The following is an 18,219-nucleotide window of genomic DNA, read 5'->3' as shown; positions in this document are numbered from 1 at the left end:
CTGCAGGACAGCCTGAAGAGATGGGCACAGATTTAAGGCTGTCCTAGCCCTGCCTCGCCCCCAGGACAAGGAGTGCGGAGTGCGCTGGCCAGTTGCCTCCCTCCCAGCTTCTGGGGTAACTGAGGACCACCCTGCAGCCTTGCAGGATGGAGCATGCCGGTAGCAGCGAGGAGAAGCTGGCCTCAGTGTGCAACCTGGTGGCTGTGTTTGAGAACAGCAGGTACAGGTGTTTGGGGTGGGGTCAAGCCCTTCTATTTGCCTGGTTCTTCGGGTCCTGCCCTGGGTTCTCTCCCAGGTGCCTTCAGGACAGGTGACTGGCAGTACTGGAGACTGCTCTTGGGGTCCTGAGCTGGACAGGGTGAACAAACAGCATGCATTGGGGGACTCCCAATACACACACACACACACACACACACACACTTCCCACTCAAACCAGGACACAGTTAAGTGGCTGTCGTTGAGATGGGAGCCAAAGGACAGGGCACAGATGACATGGGACTGGACAGGGCCAAGCAGAGCCAGGCTCACACTGCCACCATCTCACGGTTCCTTTCCTATGGGCTCACCCTAATGGCCCCAGGGTTCTGTTCCCACCCTTAAAGAAGAGGCAGGGGTGGGGGTGAGACCAGGTTCTTTACATTTCTGAGCTTTGGGACCTGTGCTGAGGCTTGCATCTGAAGGGGAAGGACAAAGCCAGGTGAGGAAGGGGGTCCTAGGTGGTCCTGGAGGGGCGTGAGTGTGACATGTGGAACTGCTCTGCAGACCTGGGACTTGGGAGTGTCTTAGGTACCGCTCTCTGGAAGCACACCAGATATAGGTTGGCCCCAGGAGGCTTAGGGGAGACTCTTTGAGAAGCAGAGCCTGAAAGATGGGAGGGAGAGGCTGGACCCTGTTTGTGCTAGGGAGTTCCAGAACCTGGATGCACCACAGGAGTTCTAGCTGAGGCACCCAGGCCTCCAGTTGCTAGATGCTGGGTGAGGCAGGTTTCTTCCCTGGAGGGCAGCTCCCAGAAGGGGGACTCTGACAATAACCCTCAGCCACCAGTGCTCCCAGCCCTAGGGAGCCATGAGAACACAGTGCAGTGCCTAGGGGCAGGGACAGACTTCTGCTTATGATAAAAAGTTACCTCCTCCCACAATGCAAGACCACAGGCTTGGACTGGACAGGCCTCCCTGCTGTGTGCAGGCCACGGAGTCCCACATCATGCCAGCAGTACTTTGGCAGCTGACCCTGCCTCTCCAGGGGCTTGGCCACGCTCAACCTATTCAGCACCCGGGACAGCTCCCCACCACCCCAACTGTGGGACCACCACACTCAGAGTGCCAGAGGGTGAGTAGGCTCGTGTGGGTGCCAGCCTTGGGGTACCGAGCTGTGCCAGAGTGCACCTCACAGGTGGAGTCACCCTAGATGAGAGCAGGTCACAAGAAGCGTGTTCAGAGATGTAGGAGTCAGCCTACAGAGCAAGGGGTGCCGTGCAGGCTTCCCGTCTGGGCCCTTGGCACCAAGCTGATTTGAAACTAAAGCCTGGGGAGGAAACAGCCACAGGCCTGAGTGCTTGGAAAATACAGAAGCTGAAACCAAATGCTGAAGAGAAAATCTGAGACTCAGCACACTCCCAACCCGCCCATCTCCCTCTACCCATGCCTCCCTGGCTGCAGGCTGTGAAGCCAAGGAACTCAGTTTCCAGTGCCTGGAATGGGCCCTGATATTCCTGCTACTACCTCCATTGGGCCCTGTGACCTGGACAATTGCCTCAGTTATCAAGAGAAAAGGCACCTTCTTGTGGGGGTTTGGACCCCAGCCTGCACAATTTGAACCCCTTCCGAGTTCTCATCCTTCCTGCCTCAGTTTCTACAGCTGCAGCATGGATGCAATGAAACTCTTTCTCTTTGTGTTTTGGAGGTTTTTTCCAACCTGTCTGGCCTTTATTTCCTAGTCTTTTTCAGAGATGCCTACCTGGTGTGCTTCCCTGCACATGCCTAGCAGGGAGCACTCTGCCAGGGCAGGCTTCTTTGGTCTGTAGAACTGGTATATGCAGTGGAATAAAACTGCCCTGTGAGGGTCAGACCCATGGGGCAGGGGCCCTGCTCCCCAGGCTGCCTTTGTGCCCTGGTAGTGGTGTGAAGGGTATGGGTTCCCCTGAAAAGCCCCAAGTTAGCATCTGGGTCCTTCTGTATTATTCTATGGTTCCCACCTTCCCTTGATCAGGAGAAGTATAGAAATTAAAATCGGCGTGAAGTCCAAAGTTGAGGGTGACCCTAAAGGTGCCCTGAAAAGCTGTGTGCCAAAGGAGAGGTTCTCTGGACATGGTTGCATTTGAAATGGTTGCATTTGAAACAGGGAAGTATACAGTTCCCCAAAGAATAAAACAGTCCACAATGACTCATTTGAGAACCGCTGCAGTTCCCTCCCAGAAGGGTGTTGGTGGTGCCGGAGACATGGCTCAGTTGCTAGAGTGCTTGCCTAGCATGCACAGAACTCTGGGTTCTGTCCCCCACACCAGGCACAGTGCCCCTATGCCTATCCCGGCTCTAGGGAGGTCAAGGCAAGAGGAACAGGAGTCCAAAGTCACCTTCTGTAGCACCTGCACTATGGGATGGTACGCAAGCTGGGAACTAAGCTGCAGACTTAAAAAAACATGCACACAGACAGACAGAGACACGGGTCATCCCTGATACAAGAATGCCCACTTTATTGTGCTCAGGGACAGCTTACATAGGGCTCTGGCCACGCCCCAGCTCTCGGGGTCTTTCAGCTGCAGACCCACCAGCCTACCATCAGGGTCTCGTGCTCAGAGCAGCTGCAGGCTGCTCAGACCAGAGGAAAACAAGTTGTTTACAGGAAATTCAGGGTCTGGTGGTCCGTGGTCCCCAACAACCTTCCACTATAAAGAGGGCCAAGGCCAGCCTGTGATGCAGGAGATCCTGGCTCAAAAGAGAGGGGGGCAGGAGGGCTGAGGAGAGATGCGGAAGTCTTAGCAAGTTCCCACGGTGTACCAGGCACTTGGGGGCCGTGAAGACCAGTGACTCACACCAGTCACCCGGAGGGGACCCTCAAGCGTGGTTTGTTCTTAGCAGGAACCTGGGAACAACACCTGGATCCCATAGTCTTGATGACCAGCCCCATAGCCCCGAACACCAGCTGCCCCTGTCCCCAGGGCCTTGGGAGGCACCTCCTGCTGAGGAGGCCTTGAAGTCTGAGCTCCGACCAGTCAGCAGGACATATCTGAACTCCCTCAAAAATAAGCTAATAAGTGGGGCTTGGAGGAAATCCTGCCAGCCTGGGGCCAGGCCAGGGCCAGAGGCACAGGTGAGGAGTGGATCTCAGGGCTGCTGGCTCGGTGGGGGATGGGTAGAAGAGCCCCTCAGCCTTCCATCCTTCTTGCTCTTCCTGCCTCCTCTCCCTCTTCCTCCTCTTTCAGACAGGACCTTAGAATGTAACCCAGGTTGACCTTAAAGTTACCTTCTCCTGCCTGTACATCCCCAGTGCTGGGATGGCAATTGTGTTCCAATAAACCCAAGTCCCCCTCTTCCTATAAGGTCACAAGCCACATTGGTTCGTGGCCCTCCCTTATGACCTAATGTAACCTTGTAGCCCCCTACCCCTGAAGAGCCAGAGAGTGGCTCAGCTGGGAACCAGGCCCCTTCTGCTCCATGTCTAGAGAATTCCCCAGCAGGCAGCCAGGTCTCCTCCATGGTGGCTCCTTTGTCCCTGGCTCCCATGAAAACCCAGATGGAAGCTGCCTAACCTTAAAGCTTCAGCCCACGAACTAGGCACCCCTTTAGGCTGTATCCTAAGAAGGCTAGTCCAGGGCCAGAACTGGTGCACTGTGGGAGGGCAGGGATACCAGAGGAGGTGCTTACTGGGCACAGCCACAGTGTCCTCTGAGGAGTGGCAAGCCAAATGACGATCCTTCTCCCCCCCCCCCCCCGCCCCCATAGGAACCTGAGGAGAAGAGGGTCGTGCAGGAGCTTCTGGAGACAGAGCAGGCCTACGTTGCACGCCTGCACCTGCTTGACCAGGCCAGTGGAGACTCCCCAGCACCCTCCATATCAGCAATGCTGACAGCAGCCCAGGGCTTGGCTTTGACTCAACCCACTGACCCTCGGGTGGGGTTGGGGCAGCATCGGAACTGAGACCCTTAGCACCACGGGCACTGCCTTTGTTCCTAACCAGCCTTATACATGGCAGCCCTGCCTGGTTTCCCCAGGTTGCCCTCACCAGACACCCCTCCTTTCTTATGGTGCTTCAGCCCAGGGAAGCCCAAGGCCCCCGGATGGCACAGATGGAGCTGTTTCCCTTGTTCCCTTGGCCACGTCCTAGAAATTCCTGGCTTGCCTGCCTGGCTGTAAAGTAGCTGGAATCCATTCTCCCCTGGCCATCTCTCCCAGGGCTGTGGCTAGGATGCAAATCTGGCTCTGCTGGAGCCGGGCGTCCTCCTGGGCTGGGGGGTGTGGATGGTGGTTCCTTCTTAGACAGGGTATGTATGACCTGGTGCTGGTCCCCTGCACAGGTGTTCTTCCAGGAGCTGCTGAGGGAGGCAGGCCGCAGCAAGGCCTTCCCTGAGGACGTGGTGCGGCTCATCTTCTCCAACATCTCCTCCATCTACTGCTTTCACGCTCAGTTCTTCCTCCCAGAGCTGCAGCGGCGCGTGGATGACTGGTGAGGTCCCAGGTCTCAGTGCCCCAGCTTGATCAGGGGCCACAGACCCAGGCTAGGGAGGCTGTGAGGCAGTGAGTGTAACGCTGGCCATGACTGTCTCCTAAAGGCCTCTACTCCTTGCAGAGCTGAGGTGGAAGGGGGCAATCCTAGACCCTGGGACTTAAGAGGCCATGATGTCATGAGCCCAGGAGCTCAGAGTCTAAGGAGGAGTGGGACCCTCGGGGTGTCGCTCTCCCCTGCACCTGCCCCAAGCGTACTGGAAAGGCTGGGGCCAGACTGAGAGCCTTCCCTCCCCCACTCAGGACAGCCACACCCCGCATCGGAGATGTGATCCAGAAACTGGCCCCGTTCCTGAAGATGTACAGCGAGTATGTGAAGAACTTCGAGCGCGCGGCGGAGCTGCTGGCCACCTGGATGGAGAAGTCTCAGCCCTTCCAGGAGGTGGTTACTCGCATCCAGGTGAGGGGCACAGGGGTGGAGCCTGCACAGCCGCCTGGTGGGCCTGCCTCATTTCCCCAGGTCGGGCACCCCACTCAGACCTGAGACCCTGCTCTCTGTCCCCTCACCCTCCCGCCCCCGCTTCCCGCTCCCCAAGCTCAGCGAGGCCTCAGGCAGCCTGACCCTGCAACACCACATGCTGGAGCCGGTGCAGAGGATACCACGGTACGAACTGCTGCTCAAGGAGTATGTGCAGAAGCTGCCAGCCGAGGCGCCAGACCGTGCAGACGCGCAGAGTGAGGACACCATGGGTCCCAGGGAGCTGGGGTGGAAGGCAGGCTGGTCACTGCCATGTGTATACCGAGGACCTACTACAGTGATTCTCATGACATCTGTCATTGCATCAATCACTGGCACGTCATACATGTTATCGACACCACAGCCACAGTTGACAGACAACCCAGTAAGGCCCCGAGAGGTTAAATGACTTGCCAGAGTCACACAGGCCAGAACGGAGCAGGGCTGGGATTTGAATCTACATCTGTAAGGTGTACCTTCTAGGTCTGGCTTTGCTCAGGGAGAAGAGATGATTGCTGAAGTCATACGTCTAACCACACAGCTTCCCGGTGGTCTCGGTGCCCCTCTCCTCGGTGGTTCCTGCCTTCTACACCCTCACTATGCTGGCCTGCATGGGCAGGGCTGTGATGTGCCTGGTGGTGGTTATGGCAGGTCCCCAGGCCATATTGCGGCGCCCCAGCCCCAGCCTGCAGGTCTCCAGGAGTAACTGCATCCTTGCTCCCTTGCTAGGAGCGCTGGACATGATCTTCTCAGCTGCGCAGCACTCCAATGCAGCCATTGCAGAGATGGTGAGCAGCCCCTCCTGGCATGGGTGTGGGGCATTCCTGTATGCACGGATCTCGCCCAGGGTACCTGTCCCACGCTGCCTCCTTGCCTCTGGCTCCCTCCTCCCATCCCCACCAGGCACATTATCAAGAAGCTGGGACCCTGCCCAGTAGGCTGAAGGTGTGCCCCATCTCCAGGAGCGGCTGCAAGGCCTGTGGGAGGTATATCAGCGCCTGGGCCTGGAGGACGACATGGTGGACCCCTCCAACACCCTGCTCCGAGAGGGCCCCGTCCTGAAGATCTCATTCCGACGCAGCGACCCGATGGAGCGTTACCTGTTTTTGGTAGGGGCTGCCGGGTTCGGCTTTCTGGTGTGCGCTGGGAAGCAGAAAACCAGAGTCTGAGCCTGGCTGACTTCTAAAGACAGCACAGCCCGCGGGAATTAAGGCAGTTTTCCGGGCTGACCCTGGAAAAGCCAGGGTCTCCGGACATCCAGCTGTATGGCTACCTTGAGGTCAATTACCCCGTCAGCTCTGAGGCTCTTCCGGCTGCTCTGGTCCCCTAGTGCTCAGAGTAGAGGGACCCTTCAGAGTCCGTTGGTGCAATTGGGGGCGAGACAGCTACATTCTCGCTCCTTCCCAGATCACCTGTGCAGACCTGTGCGCCAGCCTAGAGTGTGGCAGGGGAAGGGTATGGCCAGATCACCTGAGAGACCCTGAGCTGCTACCCATACCGCCTGTGTCTCCCCAGTTCAACAACATGCTGCTGTATTGTGTACCCCGCGTCCTCCAAGTGGGCGCCCAGTTCCAGGTGAGGACCCGCATCGATGTGGCTGGCATGAAGGTGAGTCATCCTCCAAAGAGGACCCAGGGTGGGGGACAGTGGGGGGCAGAGCAAGTCCTTGGGGGGAAATGTGAGCAGAGCTCTGCTGTCAGGCCCTTGTGGGGGCAGCACAGCTTATCCCACAGCAATGCACAACCCTGGCAACTCCCTAGCTTTCCTTGCTATCGGCACCATTGCTGTCCACATGGCAATGTGTGACCAATGTTCTGAGTGGCAGGTCCAGGTGGGCCTGGTGGGCCTGGTGGGCCTGGTGGGCCTGGCGGGCCTGGCGGGCCTGGCGGGCCTGGCGGCCTGATGTGTGTAGGCTCTTCTGTACTGTGTGTTGCCGGGGACGGACCCCCTGCCTGGGAAAGCCCCCCTGCCTGGGATGACTGGCAGGCATTCTGTTGGGTCTTACCCCATGCCTGGAGCCCTGATGCTCCTGCCCACGTGCTGATGTTAGAGCAGGATTGGAGAGTAAGGCAGTCCTGGCCACTGATTGGATGTGTTCTCATCTAGAGTGGAGCTCAGATGAGCGGGGCCAGCCCCGCCGCCTCCTCCGTCAGACCCTCTCCACAGCCCTCTGCTGCAGTGTGTTTCCTGGATGAGGTCTTATTGTCTAAGGACAGTTATAGATAGGGCTGGGGATGTGACTCAGTCGACTGAGCACTTGTCTGGTGGATTTCATCCCCTGTGCTGCACAAGCTAGGTAGAGTGGGCCACGCCTAGAATCCTGGCCCTGAGGACCCCAAAGTCGGGTAGTAAACCCTCCCTATAGTACCCAAACCAGAGGGGAAAGCTCAGAGGTACTGAGTCTGGAGCCCAGGATCTCACCCCCATCCCCACCCCATGGAGAGTTCCAGGGGTATGAACACCTTCTGAGGGTTCATAGTGTCTTCACCTGAGTTGGCTGGAGTCTTTTAAGTGTGTAGCTCCACCTGAGACTTCTAGCCTCCATCCTGAGATGGTCAGAGAGTCTCAGAGGCCAGCGTGTGAGCAGGCATGTCTGAGAAGATTGAGGGAGGAGGTAGACAGAACTATGGATAAGAGAAAGATATTGGAAGGATGGACTCAGCCTAGCCTAGAGAGTGTCAGAGGCCGACCGACAAAGGCAAGAAACAGACACCAGGGCCGGGTGTGATGGTACATGATTTTGATCTCAGTTTTACGGAAGTCGAGGCAGGCAGATCTCTGTGAGCTTGAATCTAGACGGATCTACATAACGAGAATAAACTGGTCTACATAGTGAGTTACAGGGCTAGCCAGGGCCTCATAGTGAAACCTTGTCCCTAAAGAAGGGGAGGACCCAAAGGAGGCAAAAGCTATACAGACCAAAGGAGATTCACAGCCCGGCATGGGAGCTCACACCTGTAATCTCAGCGCTTGGGAGGCTGAGACAGGAGGATTGCTGCAAATTCAAGGACAAACTGAATTGTGCAGTGAATTTCAGGTCAGCCTGGGGTGTACAGAGAGACCACCTCAAAAAACAGAGTTTGTAATGTCTCTCAGTTGGTAGAGAGCTTGCCTAACATTCCCAGAGCCCTGGATCGGATCCAGGCAACCAGTAGCTCAGATGTGCTGGCCCACACCTATAATCTCAGCATTTGGCAGGTGCTGGCAGGAGGACCAGGAGTTTCAGCCGTCCTTGGCAACACAGTGAGGTTAATGCCGGCCAAGACCACATGACCACATGAGAACCCGCCTCGGAAACAGAAGGGTGGCTGAGAAGGCCACATGTCCCTCGTGAGGCTGCCACCCTCTGGCACAAGCCTGTGTCTCTTGTCAGTGGCCTCACAGTACCCTCTGCTGGATGTTGCTGGGCACAGCGGGTGAAGAGCAGGCTAAAACAAATGGGAACCATTTTCTGACTCAGGTTTGAAGGAATGTGGCTTGAACCATCCTGGTGGTTCTTCCAGTCTATGGTCTGGTGCCAGGACCACATGGTTCTCACAAGGTGATTGTGCCCATGGTGTGAGCCGGTCCTGTGAAGGAGAGGTCACAGAGGCATGCCTTTCCAGAACCTCATATCCAACCGAACAGGTGCAGGAGGGCACCCCATCGCAGGGGTGCCATCTGTAGCCAACTGTGACATAGCATAGCTCACATATTTGTAGCGAGAGTTGACCGGCAGATGGCAGTCAAATGCCTTGTTCTAACAAGATCTGGAGATGAGCCAGTTGGCCAACAGACGCCAGGAAAGCCTTCTGAACCACGGAGTCCTTTGATGATGGGTACAAAGACCTGAGTGGGCTAGAGGAGTCCTGAACTGAGCCAGACCCAGAGAGGACCAAGCAGGCTAAGATGGCCCAGCAGGGCGCCAAAGCCTGAAGCTGCTCATGAGGACCCCAGAGCATCTCGACCCAGGCAGGGAGTTCCCCAGGGGTCCCCCTTTCCTTCCTACCCTGGACCCCAAGCTTTGGGCTTCCACCTTCTTTTCTTGGCTCCTCCCCTGGCAGGTTACAGAGTCTGCCCAGGCCCCCCATGCTGTCCCTCAGTGGAGTCACCCTTCTCTCCCCAGCCCCTCTGTCCCCAGCATCAGGTCCAAAGGCCTGAGCTGCAGAAATGCTTGGCCCCATATCACCCAGGCTTTGTCATTCGTCCCTTGTGCACGGTGGCTGTGTGCAGTCTCCACCATTCATAGGCCTCCCCTAGGCAGGAACAGGGTCCAGGCCATGCCCAGTCCTTCCCAAAGGACAGACTGCGCAGAGAAGCCTGGCCGCCATGGAGCTGTAGGAACACAAGTCCCAGGGTCTAGGCTTGGGTCTGGCTTAGGTTCCCTGGGCCAGTCTCTGTGTACACCTGGGGCAGGACTGGGTTGACTGCACCTTGGGGGAGAAGTGAAAGTCAGTAGTCATCCAACCTCATTCTTGATGGCAGAAACCCAGTGTTCGGTGCCTCATTTTCCTTTTGAAATGCAGTGTGGTCTTGGGCAGGTCTCAAGCCTGCTCTCAGCTTCCAGTTCCAGCACCATGTAAATATGGATGAGATCTACTTCCCAGGATCTCTCTGAGAATGACCAAACTTTTTAAGATGGAAATATTTAGGCCATGGAAATAGTCCCATAAGCTTTCACAGACCCGTCTTACTTTGAGGTCCAGTTTCTGTTTCTGGTGACTCTCTGGAACTGTCCCTCTACTTCACACCGGATCAGCTTCCATGCTGCTGACAAAATCCTGAAGGCTTCAGTCCAGTTTGCTTAGAGTCGGGTGCCTGTGCACTGACCTGGGTTAGGGTTGTTCCTGCCTGCAGTGCTGGGTGTGAGCGAGGGCTGTTTCTGCCTGCATGAGGCCTGATGCTTCTTCCTCCACCGGCAGGTGCGGGAGCTGACTGACGCTGAGTTCCCACACTCCTTCCTGGTGTCTGGAAAGCAGCGCACGCTGGAGCTGCAGGCCCGGTAGGCACCAGTGGACTGGGGCTATGGGAGACAGGCAGACAGGGCGGGTGGGTGCTACCCTCTGCCCTGTTCTTTCCTTCCGAGCAGGTCCAGAGAGGAAATGATTTCCTGGATTCAGGTATGGACACTCCAGGGCTACTTGGGAGGGAGGGGAAGGAGGGTGTATGTGTGCCCCACACGTGAGTGTGCTCAGCTGCCCCCTCTTCCTGTGGAGTTTGAAGTCAGCCCCGAGTTCAAATCCTGCTGTGTCTCACTGCCTTGCTGGGCAGTCTGGAGCAGCTCCTGTCATTTCTGAGACTCAGTTTTGACGTGACAATCTGGAGCTAACGCTCTGCTCCTGTGGTTAGAGTCTGGGCCTACCTGAGGTCGGGAAGACGCCTGGGGCAGCTCTCACCCTCCACCCTCACCTCCACTCAGGCCTGCCAGACAGCTATTGACCACGTCGAGAAGCGGAGTGAAACCTTCAAGGCTGCTGTCCAGGGACCGCAGGGGGACACACAGGAGCCCAAGGTGCAGTAGGAGTTCTGTGCCCCAGGACAGAACAGGAACAGAGAGTCCCCTACCAAGACTAACACGAAGCGCTCCAAGGAAGCCCTTCCACCCGACACCACCCTCAGGTGACCCAGGGCCAGTTTCCTAGTTAGCAAAATCTGTCTCTGAGCCAGGCGTGCTGGGATGCCAGCCCTCGGGAGGGAGAGGCAGAGGGTCAGAAGTTCTAGGTTGTCCTCTGATATTTTGTGAGTTCAAGGCCAACTCAGGCCACATGAGGTCCTAACTCAAAAAGACCTTCAAAAATAAAAATAAAACTCTCCGCCTTTAGCTAGGCATGGCACCAGGCTTTAGTCCACATTCCATGAGTCTGAGGCCAACCTGACCTACACAGTTCCAGGCCAGCCTGAGCTACATAGTGAGACCTGTTTCAAAAACAAAGCCAAAATTTCTGCTCCATCTTGGGTGGAACTGTGCCAGGGACGACCCCTGCACAGCTCAGGCCTAACAACCAGAGCTGAGCCTATCAGAGAGGCAGAGAGAGAGGGAGCAGCCCAGGCCTAACAACCAGAGCCGAGCCTATCAGAGAGGCAGAGAGAGAGGGAGGTGAGTGGGCTTTTGGCTCTGAACTCTGGCTCTCCGGGTGACAATCCTGAGTTGTTCGACCTCTCTAGGCCTGTTTCCTCCCCTATACAGTAAGAATATTAGTAGGTAGATTATCTCCGAAGCTGCAAGGCTTTCAAGGGGTGCAAGATGCCTTGACGTGCCCACCCAGCCAGATGCTCTCCTCCCTCAGCCACAGGCAGAGGAGCTGGGCCTCCGAGCGCCTCAGTGGGTCCGAGACAAAATGGTGACCATGTGCATGCGCTGCCAGGAGCCCTTCAATGCCCTGATGCGTCGGCGCCACCACTGCCGGGCTTGTGGCTATGTGAGTATGCCTGTGGGAACTGGGGACCCAGTCCAGGACCTGTCTTTGCCCATGCCATTCCTGCCTCCAGCATCAGGCTTCAGCTGGCTCCCCGTCCTGGCCAACTTGAGTGTTCACTGCCCTGGCCTTGCAGTGCCCAGTATGGTGAAGCAGTGTGCCACCTCCCTGCTTTCTTGGGATAGGAGGTGGGCTGAGAGGGTGAACTGGCTCCCTGAAGCCTCCTTCAGTGACTCTCCTGTTCACTGAGAGGGTCTCTGTCCCCAGGGGGTATCAACCCACTACCTTTCCAGTCCCACCATGTGGCAGGCACCCCAATCTCATTCTCTCTCTCCCATCCTCTTATGTGCTGCCAACTCCACCCTCTTGTGAAGGCCTCAGTTTCCCCACCTGGCCTAAAATAAAATTTTAGAGAGGGGAATAAAGGAGGATCGGATCTGGGGTTCATAGCCAGCCTGAGCTATAGAGAAAGACCCGGTCTTAAGTCTTTAAAAAACAACACTATGCCACTGAGATGACTGGGAGGGCATTTGCCGCCAACCCTGAGTTCGATCCCCGGAACTTATTAGGAGAAGGAAAGGGCTGACTCCTATAAAGTTATCCCAATTGCACACTCACGCCATGATGCGGGGTGTGCGTGCACATGCACACACAAACACACACACATACATTCATGCTCATGAACACTAAATTTAAAAATAATGATAATTTAACACAGAACCAAATGTCCTGGGACATGTGTGTAGCCTCAGCACATGGAAGGTAGAAGTAGAAGGATCGGAAGCTCCAGGTCAGCCTGGAACACAGCTACAGGAGAGCCTGCCTCAGAAAAGCAAACAAGGAGCTGGGCGGTGGTGGCACACGCCTTTAATCCCAGCACTCAGGAGGCAGAGGCAGGTGGATCTCTGAGTTTGAGGCCAGCCTGGTCTACAGAGTGAGTTCAGGACAGACAGGGCTACACAGAGAAGCGCTGTCTCAAAAAACCAAAAATAAACAAACAAACAAATAAATATTGAAGGGTTATAGGAAACAAATTTCTCTTAGGCAGGAGAGAGAGCTGGCTCAGTACTTAAAGAGCACTGGCAGAGGACTCGGGCTCCAGGGGATCCAACACCCTCTTCTGGCCTCCACAAGCACCCACACGCCTGTGGCATACACTCACACAGACACCTGTATGCACATAAATAGAAACAAATGTTTAAATTTCTCAATAAAAGCCTAATATCCACCTAAGGCACGCAGGCCCTGGGAGTCCCCATCCTGACTCCTGGGTGTCTGGGGCTCATGATGTCCTCTTTAGGGAGCCAATGAGTCACTCTTTCGATTCGTGCTCCGCTGTCAGTTTCTGTCTCCCCTTTGTGCCTCGGGCACCCTGTGAGGGCGGGGTACACAGTGACTCCCTGAGAGTGGCCACACCCAGCATGCCTGGGGCACCCCAGTGTTCCTTGGAGTCACACAGCACCCAGAGTTTCTCTTCACACCTCCCTACTCAGCCTTACCTAGTATCGCTGAATATCTTATGCACCATCACCCTTAGGGGTGAGCTGGGGTGGCTGGACTCCCCAGAATACTCCTGCCAGGTCTTCCTGCCCCTCTGTTCTATAGCATGACAGACTCCAGCAAGATGACAGACTTCCTGTCTTTTGTTTGTGTTTTTGAGACAAGGTCTCACGGAATCCAGACTAGTTTTGAGCATTTCTTCCCCTCCTGTTCCTGTACTCAGTCATGGCTGCCACCATAAAATAGACAGAACCTGCAAGAAAGATTTTTCTTGCAAATGTAATGTGGCCTTGAACGTCTTTAACCTCCTGCCTCCGCACAAACGCTGGGATTACAGGTGTGCGCTACATCACCCATCACCCGCTTTCTGTGATCCCGAGGATTTACCCTGGGCTTTGTGCGTGCGTTTTCCCAACTGAACTACATCCCTGGCTCTAAACTGTGGGCCTGTGAAGACGCCGAGGGCGCCTGCGCTGCCGGTTAGCTGTGTGGCGTAACCAAGGCACTTTCTCCTCTGAGTCACCCTTCCCTTGTGTCGGGAGGACAGAGTCCCGCCTTGCCGGGGCCAGCGAGGTGCTGGCAGCTACCAGCTTGCCCTGCCGAGCCCTCCAGGACCCAGCTCCAGGAAAGAGGTTCATGGAGGGGGCGTGGTTAGTTGCGCTGAACCCTGGGCCTTCTGCCTGGGCTCCTGTGGTCATGCTTTCTCACCGCCCCCCCCGCCCCCCGCTGCCCCCATCCTCAGGTGGTCTGTGCCAAGTGCTCCGACTACCGCGCAGAGTTGAAATATGACGGCAACAGGCCCAACCGCGTCTGCCTGGCGTGCTACACTTTTCTCACCGGAAACGTGCTCCCTGACAGCAAGGAGGACAAGAGGAGAGGCATATTGGAGGTGAGGGCTGGCAGCATCCACCCCATTCATCCTTTCCCAGAAGATTCTGTCCTAGGTTCTGAGAAACAAGCCACCATGTCCCGCCTTTCCTCATCTTTCTATGCACAGGCAGCCCCATCGTCTCCTCCAGTCCAGCCAGCCTGGGCCTGACGGCAGCCAGAAGTGGCTATGGCCTGTAGGCTACTAGCCAGTCTCTTCTGCTCCTCTGTGTCCCCATCCAATAACAGTGCGGCCCATCTGTTCCAGTTCACAGTCCTAGGCCACCCTGCTGCTCTGCACAGTAGAGCGAGGAATATGTGTGTAGATGGGGTGCCCAGGCTCCAGTCAGGCTGACTTCAGGCAGTGTCCTCACTAGAAGGGGCCTCAGAAAACCCATCCAGAGAGGTGACCTGCTTAACATCCCACAGCTCTTCCTGACCTCTGTGATCTGTGTGCACCTTCAAAGCGTCCCTGGACCACTCCCCATCCCGTGAGCCCTCTCTGTGGATTCCAGTCATGTTCATCTTTGACTCCCAAGTGCAATGTTAAAACCCAGATGCTAGCTGGGCAGTGGTGGCACACGACTTTAATCCCAGCACTCGGGGGGCAGAGGCAGGTGGATCTCTGTGAGTTTGAGGCCAGCCTGGTCTACAAGAGCTAGTTCCAGGACAGGAACCAAAAAAAGCTACGGAGAAACCCTGTCTCGAAAATCCAAAAAAAAAAAAAAAAAAAGAAAAAGAAAAGAAAACCCAGATGCTAGCTGGCTCCCCTATCTACCCCATGACGGCCAGAGAGGTATCCCGCAGTCCCTTGGGAAAGAAGGAAAAGCTGGCCTATTTGAGCCAAGACTGATTCCAACAGGCAAGTTAGCACCTTTTCACAGACTGCAGCCCCTTCCCGTCCCATGTATCCCCTCAGATCAGCCCCTGACTAGGCAAAAGGCCTGCTTCTGGAGTCTCATGCCTGGCAAACCCCAACTCTGTCCCCTGAGCAGCCCAGGATGACATCCCTGGCTCTGGCACCTGTAAGCACACACACCTCATCTCTCCTGCAGTTATGTCTGTTGTGGGGTCAGCATGAGCCAGCCACATGGTGGGGTGTCTTCACGCTCCAGCGACAAATGACGTCTTCATTCCTTGTAGTAGCATGCAGACATTAATTAAGGCTAGTGACTGTCGGAAGTGCTGGCATATGCCTACTCCCCCAGAATCTGGGGGTGCAGGGAAGAGGTTCAAGGCTATCTCCTGATACATACCAACTTTTAAGCTAGCCTGGGCTATGTGAGCCTCTGTCTCAGACAGAAAAAGTGGCAGTGATCGTGAAGTTCCCTGGCGTGTCTGGTCCCTGACACCTTGAGAGCACTCTGTCACCTGACTGTCCTCTCTGCTTTCAGAAAGACTCCCTGGCAGGGCCTGACCAGAGCCTGGTGTGCAGCTTCCTGCATCTCATGGGGGACAAATGGGGCAGGAGCGGCCCCCGGGCCTGGTGTGTGATCCCCCGAGATGACCCCCTAGTGCTGTATGTCTATGCAGCCCCTCAGGTACGCCATGCCTGTCCCACCTAGGCCTCCTCATTCTCACGGGGTAGGGAGAGGGGGCTTAGGGTACTATTTGCCCTACAGGGACATGGTATTCTCAAGTTACAGTTTACTGAATTTCAGAGCTAACCCATACCGCAGTTTGCAGCTACTTTGCCCTGAGGAAGGCCCCTTCTTTCCTCCTCTTCCTTCTCCGGCTTCTGACAGCCCCCCTCCATCAGGGGGCTTGAGCAGGGGTGTGTGGCTGTCGGGAGCATCAGGGCTGAAGCGGGGCACACGGCTTTCTTCTCCACCAGGACATGAAGGCTCACACCTCCATTCCCCTGCTGGGCTATCAGGTGACGGCGGGACCCCAGGGGGACCCTCGGGTTTTCCAGCTGCAGCAGTCCGGTCAGCTGTACACCTTCAAAGCCGAGTCTGAAGAGCTGCAGGGCCGCTGGGTGAGGGCTATCAAGCGCGCGGCCAGTGGCTGGACCCCAGAGGGGCCTGACGAGGAGGACATGTCTGACTGAACCACGGCCGATATTTCTCAAGAACCTTGCCCATGGCAGCCTTCCCAGGCTGACCCCACTGCCCTGTCACTCCATGCCAAGTTAGGTTACTCTGACCCATTCTGTCATCCTTGTCCAGATGTTCTCCCCGACTCTGTATCCAGTAGATGCAGGTCCTTTACTTCAGGAAGACACAACCACGTGTCTCAGCTGGTTGGGGGCAGGAGTGTCCCTGAGCCATGAGATCTTCATTGCTGAAACAGGAAAGTGTGACCAGTGTTGTAGCTTAGCGGGTAGAGTGCCTGCCTAGCACATATGAAGCCCTGAATTGGGTCCTCAGCATGACACACCCTGGCCATGCTGACACATGTCTGTGATCCCAGCAATTGCGTAGGTAGAAGAAGGAATACCAAAAGCTCAAGGTCGCCCTTGGCTGCATAGCGAGTTACAGTCCAACCTGGACTACATGAGACCTTGCAAGCACACACAACACACACACAAAACACAAAATAAGCCAGGTGGTGGTAAACTGGGCGGTGGTGGCACACAACTTTAATCCCAGTACTGGGGAGGCAGAGACAGGCAAATCTCTGAGTTTGAGGCCAGTCTGGTCTCCAGATCAAGTTTCAGGACAGCCAGAGCTACACAGAGAAACCCTGTCTGGAAAAACAAAAACAATAAGCAAACAACTCAAAGTATGAGAAGTCCCAGGTACCCAGTACCCATGACTGTTGGCACCCTTGTGAGGGTCTCAGCCCAGGCTGCGAGGTAATCACCTAGGAAGGTTTGGAATGATTGTGGAAAATAGACACCAACTGACTCTGAAATTAAACATTGCCCATGTCTACTAGCAAGGCTTTTTATTTGCTTGGTTTGGGAAGAGGGGGGTAAGGGAACTTGGGTTGTTTCCACTGGAGGGCAGTGTGTGCTGGGCTTCATGGCTGGGGAGGAAACAAAGATACTCGGGGTACCTGCCAAAGCCGATGGGACCAAGCTCACAGCAATAAGCTTACCGTGGGGCCTCTGTGAGTGAGCATGCGTGTGTGTATGCGTGTGTGTGTGTTCGTGTGCGTGTTTTGAGTCAGGGTCTTACTGTGTAGCTCTGTAGCCCCGACTGGCCTGAAACTGACAATGTAGACTAGGCTGGCTTCGCAGAGAAAGCCCTGCCTCTGCCTCCAGAGTGCTGGGATTACAGGCGCACGCCTCCAATGCTCTGGATGTTCTGGCTTCACAGAGAAGCCTTTGCCTCCAGAGTGCTGGGATTACAGGCGCACGCCTCCAATGCTCTGGATGTTTCATCTGGACTCTCTGAATCATTATGAGCTGAGACTCCCGTTTTCCAGATGAGGACATCCATGCAGGGAGAATGACTAATTGCCTCCGGGTCACACAGGTATGAGAGCAAGTCATTAGCTCAGCGAAAAGAAGGCAGAGAAAGGAGGGAAGAGGAGAGTGGGGGAGATAGGAATGAAATGGGCACCTCTGTCTGGCCCCAGCCCTTCTAGCACCAAAAGAAAAAAAAAAAGAGTGGGGAAGCTTGGAGACAGAAAGATGGCCCCCACAGGTAAAAGCATTCGCCACCAAGCCTGACAGCGAGAACCCACAAAATGGAAGATAAAAACTAACTCTCTGCCCTCTACATGTGTGCCAGGCATGCTCATATGACCCCACCCTCAGCGAGCAAATAAATGTGGAAAAGTATGTTTTTAGCCTAGCAATCCTTCTGGTGCTGGGTAGTAGAGGAGGGCTTTTAAAAGTCCCGAGCCCCCACTGGTATTATCCCTGTGAGGACCAGCCTGGCCGGAAGATCGTCCCTGTGCTCATTCATTCAACAAATGCTGAACATCTTCCAAGAGTCAAATTCATTAGAGACATAGCAACAGTCGAGCCCCCAGACAGCTCATCTTGAAGGGAGGAACTGGCAGGGTAGAACACACAAGTGCAAAACAGAATTTGCCAAATGTCATGAGTGCCAGCCATACGCCACTTCCCTGATGTCAAAACTGGAAGTACAAATAAGTTCATCTTGAGAAGAAGGTCTATGCTGGGTGTGGAGACCCACACCTTTAATCCCAGCATTTAGGAAGCAGAGGCAGGTGAATCTCTGTGAGTTTGAGGTCAGCCAGAGCTACATAATGAGATGCTGTCTCAAAAAAAAAATGCATCTAAGATGTGAGGAAAAAAGAATCCGTTCTGCACTGGGGAGATGGCTCAGAGGTTAAGAGGACGTGAGTTCAATTCCCAGCAACC

At 55.4% G+C, this 18,219-nt stretch overlaps 1 protein-coding gene across 3 annotated transcripts; it reads left to right on the top strand.

The window, feature by feature from the left end:
• On the top strand, positions 1 to 16,803 carry Fgd2 (FYVE, RhoGEF and PH domain containing 2). Of its 3 annotated transcripts, none has more exons than XM_057751070.1 (16): positions 1 to 220; positions 3,078 to 3,309; positions 3,942 to 4,022; positions 4,514 to 4,662; positions 4,965 to 5,121; positions 5,258 to 5,396; positions 5,908 to 5,966; positions 6,141 to 6,287; positions 6,694 to 6,786; positions 10,080 to 10,159; positions 10,247 to 10,277; positions 10,577 to 10,669; positions 11,445 to 11,576; positions 13,816 to 13,962; positions 15,335 to 15,481; positions 15,775 to 16,803. In XM_057751070.1, the coding sequence occupies exons 1-16, from the start codon at positions 147 to 149 to the stop codon at positions 15,988 to 15,990; spliced, it is 1,977 nt and encodes a 658-aa protein (XP_057607053.1). In that variant the 5' UTR covers positions 1 to 146; the 3' UTR covers positions 15,991 to 16,803. The 3 variants fall into 3 exon arrangements, with proteins under 3 accessions (XP_057607053.1, XP_057607054.1, XP_057607052.1); XM_057751071.1 differs by having other exon boundaries at positions 3,075 to 3,309; positions 15,817 to 16,803; XM_057751069.1 differs by having other exon boundaries at positions 3,075 to 3,309.
• The last annotated feature ends 1,416 nt before the right edge of the window (positions 16,804 to 18,219 follow it).

Source organism: Chionomys nivalis, chromosome 19 (assembly GCF_950005125.1).
Source record: "Chionomys nivalis chromosome 19, mChiNiv1.1, whole genome shotgun sequence".
In the NCBI taxonomy this organism is placed as follows: domain Eukaryota; kingdom Metazoa; phylum Chordata; class Mammalia; order Rodentia; family Cricetidae; genus Chionomys; species Chionomys nivalis.
The sequence above is the reverse complement of the archived record's forward strand: the minus strand, read 5'-3'. Positions and strand labels throughout refer to the sequence as shown.